General features: G+C 43.5%; 1 protein-coding gene across 1 annotated transcript in view; it reads left to right on the forward strand.

The window, feature by feature from the left end:
• Positions 1 to 2,269: 2,269 nt before the first annotated feature.
• The window catches only part of CHRDL1 (chordin like 1), a 43,432-nt gene continuing 29,394 nt past the window's right edge, over positions 2,270 to 16,307 (forward strand). Inside the window, exons 1-4 of the mRNA XM_064159420.1 lie at positions 2,270 to 2,703; positions 5,526 to 5,671; positions 7,595 to 7,707; positions 11,810 to 11,903. Coding sequence (XP_064015490.1) covers positions 5,575 to 5,671; positions 7,595 to 7,707; positions 11,810 to 11,903 — 304 coding nt within the window. The 5' untranslated portion in view covers positions 2,270 to 2,703; positions 5,526 to 5,574. The remainder of the gene's footprint in view (positions 2,704 to 5,525; positions 5,672 to 7,594; positions 7,708 to 11,809; positions 11,904 to 16,307) is intronic.

Raw genomic sequence — 16,307 nt, forward strand, 5'->3', positions numbered from 1 at the left:
TGGTTTTGAGCAATTCACCTTCCCCAGGATGCTTGAAGACTTCTGAAAATGACACCATTCCAATGTTCATTTTGGTGACTACTACCCGTAAAGAGAATACAGCTTCTAATCAGTGACAACCACAACAGCATAAAAGCCTCGCACACTAAAGATCCACATGGAGAACCCAACCTTCATCCAACAGTAGTGAATGAGGAATTCAGAAAATCAAAACATTCTACTGTATTTTTAAGAGCCTATGCAATGTACCTTTTCTGTAAAGAAACGATGTTACTAAGAGCATTTTAATATCTCATTAACTACTCTGAAACCTGATGTCCTATCAGTTTAGCTCCAGCACTATAGGAAATTGATTGATTTTTTTTTTATTTAGAGGAAAAACTACCACATGGAGTTACCAGCACAACTTTGACATTCTGTAAGGACAGCAAGACAAAAGTGAAGAGCAGCACTTGTAAATGCTGCACTAAATCCAAGAAGCATCCCCGATGATGTGATTTGTTTTAAATATAGACCAAAGGATGTGCACAAGCTACCACATCTTGATTAACTGTTCAAGTAACAAACATTTCACAGTATGGTCATGGTTTAATTTGACTGCATTTCCCTTCAGTGTCACTTCTACAGTTACTTGCAGTGTCTGAGCTGAGTTTCTGAGACAAGATCAGTGGCACTCATGAAGTGGTACCAGGGTGAGATTTACTGCCACTCCCAGACAGGCAAAGGCGGCTCCTAGGAAAGTCCCTCCACTCTATGTCAGTAGGAAGATTCTAACTGGATTTGGGTCTAGCTGTTTGCAGACTGGGACAGGGTCAGTTCAGTCACTGACCTGAGCGCCTATGTTAATTTGTGATGCATCTCACAGGCAGAGCCTGCACAATCCAACCCTACATAACATATACAGAACAGCGTTCCTATGGCCTCAGAATTTAGAAGCACATGTGTACATGCTTAGTTGTCTTCTCCATGAGCATGGATATACCTCTGGAGGATCAGAGTGTGCACAGCGCAGATTCTCTGCCTTCAGCTACAAACTTACTATCCTGATCCAGAGCTACCATTTGTTTAACCATTTGCCCATCCCTATTTCATGCAGTGGCTCTTACAAAACTATCAGTCTGCACCAGTATCTGCCACATCCAAGACTAAAAGCTTCAGTGATTACCTTTCCTTAGGAACATGAGTTACTGCCTCTGAATAGCAAGGCAAAGTGTCTGTGACACTGAAGCAGGCATAGAGCAGTAGTTTTGACACGCTTAGCTCCAGAACACAGTTTCTTTCTCTTCCTTTTTTCAAATGAAGAACTATAAAGTTGCATTTTACTAATATTTAATGCTAGTCAGTCATAAAGTCATGTTACAAAACTCTTAGTAAGTCAACTATCCTTTCCTCATGCTAGGATAAAGTTTCACCATACACTGTATTTTCAGTATTTCGTCAAGCTGAGTTAACAATGGAAGAAATGAAAGTTCTGCTCGATTTTCAGCCTTCTGAAAATACCTACCAAGTCTGGGAGGTGTATGACCTCCCAGCAGTGCTCCCCAAACACCCTGATCCCAAACTAGGGGAAATAGGTTGTAATTTGTTTCTCTGCATGATGTCTTTTCATACCTCACCCTTCTTCTCAGATCATTTGTCAAGGGTTCACTGATCTCTTCTTATTAGTTACAGGGGCTACAAGAAGACAGAAAAAGAATGTTTGATCAAGCATATAATGTCATGAGTCATGGGTTTAATTTAGTTCCACCAGAACCTCAATGTGACCTTGAAACCTTCTAAGACAATAAATCAGACCGAAGGGTATCAGCAGAGGGTGCCTGACAAATCCCGCTGGACGCTAACTCCGCCGGGTCCCCTCTATGGGGCACCGCGCCTGTGGAAAACCCATTAAAGAGCCATCTCGGTGTAGAGTCCTCTCGCTAGGAAAACCGTTCGTAGGGCTCGGTTACCGGGGAGAGAGCAATGGCCGGAGCCCGCTACGCTGCTTGAGCAAGCTCCTGCCCGCCGAGTGCGGGTCCTGCCGCCCGCAGGTGGTACCCGCACGGTGGGAGGGAAGACGACAGGGCGGGCGCCGAGCCCTCACGCCCCGGAGAGCGCTCCTCTCCCCCCCGACCCCCCATCGCGGAGCAAACTCCACCCCGGGCCGTGTCAGTCACGCTGCGGTGCCGGGCGGCGGGAGCGGGGCGCGGGAGAGGAGGGGGCCGGGGCGGGAGGCGGACCGCGGGCTGCTCCACTGCTCCTCCCGCCGCTCCAGTGCCGGCGGGGCTGCGGGGCAGGGCCCGCTGCGAGCATCCTCCGGCCGCGGTGCCTCGCTGCGCTCCCCGCTGGGGCAGGAGTGGCAGGTGTCCCAGGCCAGACAGCCCGGGACCTTCCGGAGCGCCCGCCCGGCGGCGGCTTAGCGGATCCTGCCGTCCATCAGCCGCGAGTCGGGAGCTGCTGGCGGCGGCTGCTGGAGGACCTTTCGGTCCCTTTCTTGCCCCCTCATCACCGCCACTGCGGGAGCGAAGGGAAGACCTAAAAGCCCGGGCGAGTGGCGGGAGGAGATTATGGCAACGTGAGCGGGAAACGGAGCCGTCTGGCCGGAGCCCTCCCGTACCCCGGCGCAGCGGAGCGAGCGGAACAGCGCGACTCCCGCAGCCGAAGCCGCTGTCGGCGGTGTCCAGGGTCCGAGGCTAATCGGGACGACCTTCAGCCCTACCCCAGGTTTGTGAGCTCTTCTTTCCTGGGCAAGACCCAAGAAAGGCGCAGTCCCGCTGCCGGAGGCGCTGCCTTGCGGGGGGAGCCGGGGTCGCGACATAGGCAGCCCCACGGGGGTACTCGCCTCCTCCCGTATGGTCAGCCCGGCTTGTCTCGCCCTACCGGAGCGGGGACCGGCCAGGCTCTTACCCCCCACCACTGGCACCTATCTCGGGCAAGCGCGGCGGTTCGGATTAGTACTCCGCCGACGGCAACCCGCGACCTCAGCTTCCCTGCCGGCTCCGGGAGGGGCTACGGGGCGCTCCCCGGGCTCGGCGCCCGAGGGCCGGCTGCTCTGCTAAAGCGGCGGAGCCAGGAGGCTCTGGCCGCTGCTCGCTTTGGAGACTTGCCTGCTTCAAAACCACCCCCCGACGGCAAGGGCTCGCAGCGTGGCCTGCGGGAGTAACGGCTCGGGGAGAGCGGCGGGAGGTGAGTGTGCCCGCTCAGAGCGGCGCAGGGACAGCTCACCCGGGCCCTCCGGTCGTGGCCGTGTGTCAGCCAGCCGCGGTGGTGACACCGCTGCGGGGACTGCGTCCTGCGGCAAGCCTCTCTTGCTGTTTGCGGGTGGGTTTTTTGTATTGATGGGAAAACGTGGCGAGGCCGGGCGCTGCCACTTGTTGTTCCTCAAGTGGCGTTAAAGCCAGATCCGTGCGCCTCATTTGAGGGAGCGGCTGGTGTTAGGAGTGAAGCGCTTTCATTGTTGCTGCTTAAGCACAAGATACACCAATAATTAAGAGGTTAATCCTAACTGAGATTATTTAAATTCAGGAATATTTTTAGGACATTGCCCTTTGGGGGAATGAAGGGAGTGTGCTAATAGCGAGAAGTATGCGTTTATATTTGGGGTAACAACAATACAGAAATTAAAGAGAATTAAGAAAGACATCAAAAGTCTCCATCCCGTTTCTGCTACCATTTCACGTAATCATGCAGCATTTCTAAGCCTAAACAGTCCAAGTTTTAAAGTGTGCTTCCTTTTGAAGGCCTGACATGTGAAGTGGATGATGTCTGAGCCTTTCTTTCTGAGTTAGCCAATCTAGAGAACAGGTAAAATGCTGCACAAAGGATAACTGTGCTCCATTTAGAAATACTGTTTGCTTGAGCAACCTCCAAGAAGGCCAAAATATTTAAATATTCACGTATCTGTTAGTCTCAGGGATGTGCTAGTGTTGTTCTCAAAGCATGGGACTAAAAATGACGAGGTTTTTAATCTAAACAAGTGTTTAAAAGATTATTTGGCTTAAAAGTGTCCTGTGTTATTTGAACAAGATGAAGGAAAAAAGAAATTACTTAAACTTTCCCTCTGAAATTGCAGTGTTATCCTCTGCTTCCAAAATACATGGAAGGTTGTATTTTGTTACTGCACAGGGAGTGTGCTTTTAAAATAGTGGGAGTTTTGGAATGTGTTCAAATGCAGCTCATATTATTTTGAATGAACTTAAGGAGCATACACAGAACAGTTGTACAGATTTGATTAGTTAAGGAAGATGTCCACATTGGTTGTGGTTTGAGAGAATAGAGAAGCCTTGAACTCTTGTTTAAGGCAATAAAAACATTGATAAAATCAGATCACCCACCCTTTGTTGCTATAGCCTGGATTTCAACAGTGTTAATAGGAAGATTTTCTTGTTAAGTGAGTGTTAATTTACTCTTTGGTTAAATTCTGTAAATCATCCACCACTTTAATTCTAACTATAGGTATACAAAATACTCTTTCTGCTTTGGTTGTTAGTGAGTTAAAACACACATCTATTATTTCCATGAAGTCTGAAGAGGTCAAACTAGTTTACAACAGATTGTTTCTTTTTCCACTAGTGAATATCTTTCTTTAAAAAAAAAAACAAAAACAACTTTGTAAAGCTAACTGTGAATCAACACTAAGGCTCTTGAAATCAGCCTCAAATACTTCCAACACTGTAATTATGGACAAGTGTGCTCTAGGGAGATTAACAGTTTTACAATGAATTCTGGTGCAGTAGAGCATCAACATATCTCTCAATTTAGAATCTTAGGGTGGCTATCAAAAATAAATACATTCTACTTTAGTTAATTATTTTCTCCCTTGCATTTTGCATTATAAAATAACTCACCTTTTAAAAGCCAGAACAAGATAGACAGAATGGCACATGCAGTAGGTCTGATACCATCTCTGCACCAGACTGAGGATATTAGATTTGCTCCATTCTACGTTCAGACATCAAGGCAACACAAGGGTTAACTCTAGAAAAATTAATTATCCACAACCCCAGAACAATGGTAGCTGGAGGAGGGGTGAACTGAATAGTGATGGAAGCCTATTAGATGCAGTGATGAAAACTCCCACTGACTACAGCGTGGCCAGCACTGAATCTCTACAGCAGAGGGCCACCAAGACACCAGGTCCACCCAAGGTTAGTTTTATGACAATGCAAAGACGTTACAATTGACACTTCTACTTCCTAAGGTACATCCAAAAGAGCTGCTCTGCAGGAACATCTCCCAGACTAGTTTCTTGCAAAAGAGAACAATTTGAATTGCTTACTTGCCAGATTTCTCTGCTTTGGATTAAAATAAGGACTTTATTAGAAGTAATAAAGTTTTCAGTTTTCATGAGTGGGAACGTGGCACCCTTTCAAAAAATGAAATGATCTAAAGCCAAAGCTGTTTCCGTGAAGTGAAGATCCCTGGTAGACACAGAGTTTTTGGATCTGGCAGTTCAGGGTTTCTGTGTGCTGGATGAAATCATGTCAGAGAAGATAAGTATCTTACAAGATTTTACTTGAATTAATTTAATCTTTTCTTCCCAACAGCACAACATTCTCTACTTTGGTCGCTCTTCTATTCCTTTTGTCAATAAAGATGAGAAGGAAGTGGATATTGGAAGATTTTCATGTTATTTTTTTTGGTGTGCTCTGTCTCCTTTTCATAGATGGAGGTAAACTAGAACAAGTGAAACGTAAGTAGCCTTCAGACAAAGCTGTCACAGTCACCTGCTTTTGACATTTTACTTCTATTTGACAGAGATGCTTGAGAAAAGATCTTCCAATAAGAACATCCTGAATTGTGGGTCTGAGTTCAAAACCTTCTACCATTCTACCTCCTCCTTATCCCCCATTTAGTAGAATCAGGGCACGCCCACGTTTTCCTAAAGCTGTGCAGGTTTCATCCTATCATAAAGAACGTAACACATCAGTTGGAGAATCTGGTTTATTTCAAATATCCTGAATCAAGAGAGTGCTTAATTCCATTTCAGTGACCTCTGTAAACATCTGAGGGATTATCTGGATTTTGTCCCATGTGTAAGACTATTGTGCTGAAGTTTTCAGTTAGTGTAAAGCTCGTCCAAGACTCTTCTGTTGTGTTCCAAAAACAACCTCATGAACTGGATTAGATACATCCTTGGAGAAAATTAAGAGTGTAAGCACTGTCAAAAACTTGATGAGAAGAACTGAGAAGAATACAAACAAAACAAAGGGAATGTTTCTACAAAGCCTGTCATCTGTGGGAGATGTTAACACATTTCAGAAAGCGTGGCAAGGAGGAATAACTACTCAAAAACAGTCTAGGAGTTATTGGTGTAGTTCACTGCTACAGCCTTGCTACTACTTGTCTGGAATACTCTCCCCACCTGCACAGGCTGGATTTTGGCTGCCTTCTTACAAAAGACATTGTTTGGCCTTGAGAAGACATTAAAATTTCAGCCTCAAAATCAGCAGCTTCTGCTTCTGAGGAAATACATTCAAATAAAACTAAATAAAAAAGATGAGAGGGTGAGTCCTAGAGAGGCCACCTTCTTTGTCGAGCTTACTAACAAGAAAACAGTGTGTAGCTATCCCTGCTTGGAGAAAGCACAGTGTGAGAAGTTACCAAACTCCACTTCAGCCATCTGCTTACATATTTCCTGCAATTAATTTGTCATGCTGTTGCGTGAAGCAAAAGCAGATCACTTCACAGTTGCTACTAATAATCTCTCCCTTTTCCTACCTGCCCAGTAAATTTGAGGAATGTCCCTTGCTTGGATTATCACCTGGAGGACTAGTATTTTGATTCAGGTTTGATGCTCTGAATTGACATCTATACCAAGGGTAACGAATTACGGTCAGTTTGGACATCATTAAGATAAGAGGAAGAGATTGTCTCATGGAAATACATAAGAAACACCCTTTACTGAAGAGAGTTGAGTTTTCAGTGTGAAACTGTAACGTGACAGAGAGGCAGGGCAGCAGTGCCTGACAGATGGATATCTGCAGAACTGCACCTGTAAGGTTCAAAGTGCTTAATGAACAGAAAGGTCTTAAAATATTTTCAGTGCTGGTGGCATCTGTCGGTCAGGACAAACTGTTCCAAAATACTGTGACAAACTTTTTTATTAGGTTGTTAAAATGTGGAGATACTGATCGTGCAGTGTAAATGCCGTGCACACCTTTCTTCTGCAGTCCCCTTGTTCACAATCTCTCTGCTGTACAGCCCGGGGGTTTCCTGTCTCAAACTGGTTGTTTTGGTTTTACAGTGCAAAGGTTTTGTCTCTAATGGATCTGTCTGAGCAATCAAGCACTTTAATTTTGTTACCTAACAGGATCCTAGCCTGTGTTTTAGCAGGTAGAAGGATAAACCTACCCTGTATGAAAGACTATTTGTCAGCTAGTGCAGGAGATATAATTCAGAAAAAAACAGAGGCCATACTATTGTGGTTCGAGAGGTTAGAAACAACAGTACATGAAATTATGGATATTTCTGTTGTGTGATTCTCCAGGGAATTATTTACAAGACATTATCTACAAATGCAGTGTACAGAAAACCCTGCACACCTGAAACCACTTTTTAAAGATGGAATGGGACCATTAATTCATAGCACTTTCAATTCTTTACTGTTCTACAGATTCAGATACATACTGTGTGTTTCAAGATAAGAAGTACCGTGTAGGCGAAAGATGGCATCCTTATCTAGAACCCTATGGCCTTGTGTACTGCATTAACTGTCTCTGCTCAGAGGTAGGACTGCTGATTCACTGATCCTGCAGTTTATTCTACTTGCTTAACTGACTAGAATCCTTTGTGATGTACCTACAATTCAACAAAGCCCAGACCTATACTCATGAGTGGGTCCTGCAGGAAATAGAGGCAGGTGATCCTAGCAAAGAAGAGAAGGCCAATGCTAGCAAAAAATGCTTGCATGGAGTAGACAAAACAGCTCCTCAGCTAGCCAGAGGCTTTGTCAGTGCTGAGCATCACATCTTGAATAACTGGACCTCACTAACTAAATCTTTGTGGCTGCACCGATGTGGAGGATTAAGTGAACCTGGACTTAGTAGTGTTTTGATCTGTGTACAGTGCCCACACCTTCAGAGGCATTTCCAGTCAAAGCATCTGCTGCCCTAAAGTGCTGAAAAAACAGGCTTGGATATTGCCATTTGGAAACATCTATGAAAGAAGAATGAGATGGTGAAAAATGAGAAAAGATTGTGGAGAGCACAGAGAATTGGGTAGGATATGAAAGGACAGGTCCTTGGCTACCATGAATTGATGCCTGATACAAAGACACAGCAGTAACAGATCCCCTAAGTATGTCATATACGGCTGAGGCAGGCAGGAAAATGAGGGCAGGATATATCCCTTAGAGTACTTTAAAATGACTAAACAATATGGGATCTTAATCACTAACACATGAGGCACTCCAGATGCAGAGTTTTGTCTGCTGTGTTTAATGCAGAATAAAGTTTTCTTGGCCATTTTCCCTCATGTAAGTGTAAAATATTGGGCCTCCGTGCAGCATTTGCTCTGAGGGATCTGCTACTACAATTTAGTGCAGAGATGCACAAACAGTAGTCCCACAGGCTTGGCTTGATCTCAGATCTGTGCAGCAGAATGCATTTGTAAGAGAAAAAGCAATGTAGAAGAAATGGAAAAGTCTCTGATTATAGCAAAAAGGAGTTTCCACTCACTTTTTCGGATCTATATGCAGAACTGAGGACTCCCACAGACTCTGTGTGTGGTAAAACATTCACTGTGTTCCTGGAAGGCTGTCTTGGGTGGGGATGAAATCCACTGGAAACCCTGGAGATCTGGATACAAATCATTAGTCGATGATTTTTAGGAAGATGTTAGTATGTAGGGATGGGAAAGTGCATGGAATGCTCTTCTAAAGAGCAGCACTGCTGTGATCCAAGCATCCACACACACTAAGTCTCCAACAAATGAGTATATTTTATTTCCTTCCTTCACATGGGTATGGAAGACTGGAGTGACAGCTCAGGGCAACGAGGATAGTAAAGAAAGAAACTGGTTGTGTTCATTTCAGTTCATGCAGCCTGAGATTGGTTCTGGACTTCTCCACTTCCTTGCTTGTTTTGGTTTGCCTTTGTTGTATTGTGAGGGTGCAGAATGTACCTTAGGGTTAATTCAGCAGTGACAATGCTGAGAGATCTGTGGGATGTGACTCTTGTTGCCTGTAAGGAGGACTCCAGATAACAACTGCGGCATCCAGCCATTCATTTGAGCTTTGTTTTGGCCAAAACAAATGCCCTCAGAGCACTGATCTACAGTAAAAGCTCCTGATCATGAGGAAACTCTGGATAATTTATAATTTTAACAAATTTAAGGTCAGAAAGAGCATTAGAAAACATGCCTTGACATAGCACAAGCACAGGCCTTAGATTGAATATTACAGTGTAAAAAATGAATGATAAGTGTGCCACAGACAGCAAATAAGAGAGACCTAAGTGTAACCTGTCTGTGATTCCCTGGCATTAAATCGGTAAGGCAATGGCTAGGGACAGTCTGAAGCAGCAACCCAGATCCTCACACTACAAAGAAAAGCAAAAGAATGCCCTGGAGTCTTCATCACCAGTGTGATGAAAATGTCTTTGCTGGCCTCAGACATCACAGTCCGTGTGAACTCTGCACAAAACAAGTCCTGTCAGCCAGGCAACTGGCAGAGATCTCTGCTCCATCTCTAAACACTCTTGGTTCATCCCCCACAAGACACACACTTCTCATGTTTAGTAAAAGGCAAGACAAATTAACTAACTAAACAGAGGCCAAATTACTCAGCTTTGAATTAGAAGAAAAAACAACCAAAATCCAAACCAATCTTCCTGGTTTTGTGTGCATATAGTTGTGTATTTTTATAAGTTATAATTTCCATACTTAAACCATAATAAAACATGCTTTTACAACTCCTCCTCCCCCCTAATACACACTGGAGACTGTTAACTGTTACTGTCAGGTAAATTGGAGCAGTTACAATTTGTCAGGTCATTATTCTCTAAATAGCAGCTTTTTGCTTGTGTTCATAATCATTCTGCAGACTTCTGGGACTAAAATGAATGCTCTTCACACTCAGCACTGCTAATACAGCTGAGGAGAGTGTGATGCAAAAGTGCTCACTGTGGCCCTGGCTCACAGAGGCCTACACAAGCTGAAGTCCTATTCTCAGGACTTAAAGCAGGGCTTGGTCTCCCAGATATCATTGTGAGTCTAGACCAGGCACAGGATCAGTTAAAAGTTAGAGTAATTCTGTCCTTCTACAAATTGGAGTAGTGCAGGCAGCACTGAGGAGGGAAGTAGGTCTGCAGAATTTATATCATAGACTCATAGAATGGCTTGAGTTGGAAGGGACTTTAAAGATCATCTAGTTCCAAAGCACAGACGTATCTCCTACTGGTCTCTCAAGGCCTCATCCAGCCTGGTTTTAAACACTTTCAGGGATGAGGTATCTACAGCCTCTCTGGGCAGCCTGTTCCACTGTCTTATCACCCACCCAGCTGTCCAGTCTAAATCTACCCTGCTCAAGTGTCTTACCACCACATGCCCTTACAAGATGGTCCTCTCCAGGTCTCCTGTAAGCCCCTTTCAGCTGATCATGCGCAGAAAGTAAACTTCCACCTCAGGAGATTTCACAGGACTAGTCATGAAGAAGGGAGTGGTGCCATGGAAGTGGTCAGTTGAGCAATGTGGAGCCAGGCCAGCCTTTCTCCTATGGTAGTGCTTTACAGGCTCTCACATCGTTGTCTACTAGGCAAGGAACTGTGCAGCTCAGAGATAGCCCCTATTCTGCAATGGGTCCACAGCCTAAAGTTTGCTCCTCCCCTATAAAATCATCATTGGAAACAGATGGTAATATCATTTTTGGTGTCACTTTCCAAAGCAGATGCACAAATGTAGTTTGTGGATTGTAATGATCTAACAGTGATTGCAGCCAGTGATCTGCAGATACTTAGGAGTCAACGGGTTATTTTGAAGGGGATAGCTAGACACACCTATACATATGCTAGCTAAGAAAGTCTGCACCTCCACTGGAAACATTTCAGTGCTCCAGAAGTCATATGAAACCAAAGTGGGCTTATTCTTGACACCACCTAAAGCTACTGTCATAGGATAGTATCAGTGTTCATGCTGAAAGATCTTTCTTGCTATAAACATGAAGAACTCGGAGCTAAATTAGGAGGATGAATTATAGATGGGAAATGGGAATTTGATGTGGATAGTCTTTTCTGGTTACAGACACTGGAGAATGAAAATTCCCTCTGTTTTAATTATAAATCAAACTTAGATGTGGTCAGATAGACTGTTAGGTTAATGACATGAATAATGAACAGTATTCCCAAGACTTGTTCGTATTTCTTAGAAAAATGGCTGCTTACCAACTGCTGGATTTTGTCTACCAGGGAACCCATAAAATGAAAACAAAAGACTCTCCACAGTTTTCAGGAACAATTACAGACGCTATTGTCTCTCGTCATCTTGAACTAACCCTCAGTAGGGGATATCTCAGAGACCTACCATTCATTATTTGTGTCTTAGCTTTGGAAATGCAATTCTTAAGAATAATCTGCTCAAAAGAAAAACACAAAGATTGTTACAGTCCATTTTTAGGCACTCCCTCTAATTTTAAGGTTTATATGGATTTCTGCTGCATTCTGATCTCCAGCATAAACTCAGAGGCAGTGAAAGTAGTCTGGTCTTACCCTGGTGTGAGTGACATGAGGATGTTGTGAAAAGGCATGTTTTTGAAATGTCCAGATGCAGAATAAAGAACATGGAAACTGGTAAGACAGCCCATCTCACTGAAGTATTGTATTATGTTCCCCTGCAGAATGGAAATGTACTGTGCAGCAGAGTAAGATGCCCAAGTCTACATTGTCCTTCCCCTGTGCATGTACCGCAGCTCTGCTGCCCACGGTGCCCAGGTAACTCCTATTGATGACACAGTCCTTTCTGAAATAGTTGTTTAATGTGACAACAATATGAACTGTCTATGCTGGAAAACTTTGGTGAAGTAAATGTCCTTCTGTATCCATTTAGATTTGTCCTGCAGTAAGTTACAGTATTTCCTATGATGGTTTCTAAAAGGAAATCAGAAGTACAGCTTCAGGAAGGGATTGGAAAAACTACCAAGTCTAGTCCCCTACAATCCAGGCAGAAAGTAGCACAAGTTTCATTGATGGGGTCTATGGACTGTCTGCTCCCCACATCTCTAAACTCCATCACAATAAAACCCCATCTTCCTAAGTTTCTAAGTGAGTGTTTTCTGTAAGAGCAGGCATTATATGATTATTTGCAATGGTTCTCTGTTAACAAGCAATTCAAAACTGCAGTGGCAAATGTACATTTGTATAGTATCACTGTACAAGCAGCCTGGTAACATTTGCCTTTTACATCTCAAACCCAGGCATAGCTTCATAATTAGTGCAGACTGTTGTAAATCATAGAAGCAGTCCTGTAAGAGTTTATGACTATATAAATCCAATTGGATACTGTATAGTAAATTCTTCCAGACTGTACATTTATTATATGCTCATTATTAAGAGCCACTGTATGAAAGAGACTAAGCAGGATCTTTCACGAGGCTGTTACAACATTCCCGACATGGCCTAATGGCTGGTAGATTTGACTGGAGCTTTCCCCTAAATGTCTGTCTTAGTGGCACCCCACACTTCCACTTATAAAAGAGTATTCATGCAGCATCATAGAAAGGGGTTTTATTTGACTTTCTCCAGAGAGTTGCATTGTCTGAGGAAAACAGCTGGTCCCTGACCAAGACTGGCGAGCAGGAGGCAGTATGCAGTGGTGGAGGGACACAAGTGCACAAGTCAGTTTGCTGTTAAACTGGGATTGGAGTGAGTTCATTGCACTTACTGGAGGATAAATGGCACCCACCCATCACTTTTTGGTAGGATTCATCTGTCCTTGTGATAATTATATACTTCTGTCTGTCAGATATGTACATCTGTATCCGATCTAGGCATCTAGAATTGTTTTTTAATCTGTGATGAAGAAGCATTTCAAGTGAGTAACTCATCTGATGCAATGATGCCACTTTTCTCGTGTTCTGGGATCAAATTCATCCCATCCAACTTCAGCTCTAGAACTCTGGCAACTAGATTTTAATCTGTGATAGTCTAATACTTAGGAAAAGTAGTTTGTAAGATAGCATGCTTCATTGGATCAGCTAGTACTGTTAGATTAAGTGGTAAGGTGCCAGGAATACAAAATCCTGTTGTGTTTTCAGATCAAAAGGACTGGTGTGCTGCTGTGCCCAAGATCTGGTCTGTTTTTCCAGCCAATCTAAACTTCAGTTGGTAGGGGATTCATCTAGATACCCTTATAGCTGTTGGAAACATGCTGTCCTCAGAGGTTGATTCATCCTATTACCCAGAATGAGAGGAATTCTTCTCTAGAGGTGCTTGTCTCTCTCTACGGATTATTGAGGGAGCACAGGCAGATAGTTTACACTAAGTGTTTTCTTCTTTGACATCTTAAGTCATGGAAATCCTACTCTTGAGTGTGTAATTGACATTTGGGATCAGGAGTTTTTTGCTCTTTTTGTTGTTGTTTAAATATCTCTCTACAATATTTAGTATAGGAACAGAAATGCTTCTAAACTAATTTTGCTTCAAGTGCTTTTTAGCAGTGAACTGTTTGGGGCTTTTTGGTTCCTGAGGCTGTAAATGCTGTGATACCTAAAAAGGACTTTCAGAGACTCTCTAATAATCTAGCAAGGAAGAGAAAGGGCCTCTGTAAACTCTCATATCCTTCTTATCAAATTAAGTTCTTGCTATTCACCATCTCCAGCTAGAATTTTGTACTGTGTGCTTAAACTGATAATACTAGAAAAGTATCAGAATGAGCCACAATGAGTTGTGGTCCATTATCTTCTCCTGACTGCTCCTAGAGTCTATCAGCTACGTATCGTCATCCAATGAATTGCTAGCTGGGAAGTATCTTGTTAAAAATGAGAGTCCCACAAAGGCTGTTTTTTCCCCTAATTGAATCTGTAATTCATACAGATCAGTACCAGTGTCAGGCAAAGTGGAAATGGAATCTCCTGTGATTTCCTGTGATTTAAGGGGTTATTTGTCTTCTGCTTCCTGCAGTGATTCTGTGTATCTTGAATCGTGTCTGATCTGCATAGGAATCTCAAGCATGCTTGCACATCTTATGCCAGCTTTCCATTCCCCTGTCTCTGGCATACAATGTCTTTTGTGCAGCATTCCATGATATGCAGGAAATTCATTTCTCTGGTTTCCCTGGTTCTTTTCTAATGGAAGGTGCCAGAGCTCTGGCCGTTAGCCATCCATTTGAGCTACTCTCATAGTTAATCATTATATTCTGTCGCATATGTGCCCCCTCAGCTTCTTGAGCTGCATTTCGGAACCAAGCAGTGCTAGTCACAGTGACTTTGGGCTCTTCCTTCTGCCTTTCTGCAGGCCTTGTATAGTCTAACTGCCCAAATAACTGTCTCCTTATTTAATGAAGCAGAGGTAATGCCAGAAGGCAGCAACTTTCATTGGAAACTGAACTTCATAACTACCTAAGTGGAGGAGCTGTTGAAGGGCTTCCTTTGAGAAAAGTTGGCACCACTCTCCCCTTGGAATTAATGTCTCCTTGGATCCATAGTGACACTGGACTTGCTGACACAAAGAGATGCAGTGTTTGTATCCTGTCTCCCCGCCACCAGCCACCATGAATCTTAAGTACTTGTCAGACACAGGTTATGAAGCATCTTCTGCTTTTCACCAGTGGCCCAATCCCAGCAGCTTCTACCAGATTCACTGCTGAATTTTTTGTGTTTTAACTGTTATTCTTTCTAGACCTTGTGCCTTATTCAGAACTAGATATTCCTTCCTTTTGCAGCTGAATCTGAATTAGATACTTATAATCACAGATACAGAATCAAAAATGCTAGGTTCACATTCACTGGAACTCTTGATACACATTAGTGAGACCCAAAAGGATACCCTGTGTTTCTGTGCTTGAACTCCTTCCTTCCACCTCAGGATGCTGCAGCCATTGTCAGAGGAGAAGTGGTTTAGAGAGTCAGGGAGCGAATTCACCCTCGCTCTTAGAGCTGGATCAGCTCTTGAAATAGGGTGGACTCCACACTTTTGCCCTCCTGTCGTGAAAGTACAACCTCTTCAAGCATTTAGCTGCAGCTGTCTTTTATAGCATTACTATGGACAGTGCCTTTTAAAGTGGAACATTTATTTCAGATCGTGTAATTTCTACATGGAATGATTGTGAATCAAAGCATTTAGAGTGTAGTTAAGGATCTAACATTTTTGAGTACACTCTGGAATATGTAAATCAAGATGGAGGAAGCTACATCAGAAGCAAAAATGCACAGTTGCAGGATTTAGAAAGGGTTTCCATATTCCACTTGTTGGTTTGATTTCTCAGCAGATAAAGCTGCACACTGAAACACAAGTCAGCCCATCTGGCTGTAGTATTTTTTAAGCTAGCTGCCCTTAATAAACACACCGGCTTCCAAGAATGTTCATGATTAGTAACACATTTAAGTTTAAGCTCCTTTGGTACTACGATTTTTCTGTATCATATACAAACCACTTCCCTGCTGTACTTTTTGTTGGTCTTTGGGTATTGAAATGACAGCAGAAGGGCCAGATGGTACCTATATATGTAGCTGGACTAAATACAATGATGGACCAGATCAGTTATCTCATGAGAGTGGTCTGAGAACATCACCTGAAAATAACCAAGGCTATGTCTGCACAATAGATTGCACTATGACTTAGGAATTCCTGTGTCTTTGAACTAGTTAGGACAATGCAGAACTCACTGCACTACACAACTTGCTTAAAGAAGCAGGAAAAATGCACCTTCAGTGAGCTCAGTGCTGCCTTCTCAGCTCCTTCCACAGTAACAGAGCTAGTCCAGGTAACACACTACACTCTTAGACTCAGCCTTGCAAGGTGCTAAGTATGCACACCACCTGACATGACACACATCCTGTATGTAAACACAGAGGCACATGTCTAATACAATGCATCTTGCACTGGTTTGCAGCCAACACTTTCCACCTGGGCAGTTGTAATGCTTTTCCACTGCAGAATGCACATACAATAAACCATTTGGTGAAGAGGTGTTGGGTTCTACCCAGCTGACAGACCAGAGCTCCCAGGCTCTCAGTTGTAGCTGTCTTACCTTTCCATTCAGAAAAGCCTAATCGATCTCACAAGTATTTGTGGGATGGAGGAAGGCATATTGTGCCTAACTCTTCCATTCTTTATACAGTTCTTGTTGCTACCACCTATGCTTCTCATACCACTAAGTGAGAAACTCATGGCGCAGAT

The sequence above is a fragment of the Pogoniulus pusillus genome, chromosome 19 (genome assembly GCF_015220805.1).
Source record: "Pogoniulus pusillus isolate bPogPus1 chromosome 19, bPogPus1.pri, whole genome shotgun sequence".
NCBI classification, from domain to species: domain Eukaryota; kingdom Metazoa; phylum Chordata; class Aves; order Piciformes; family Lybiidae; genus Pogoniulus; species Pogoniulus pusillus.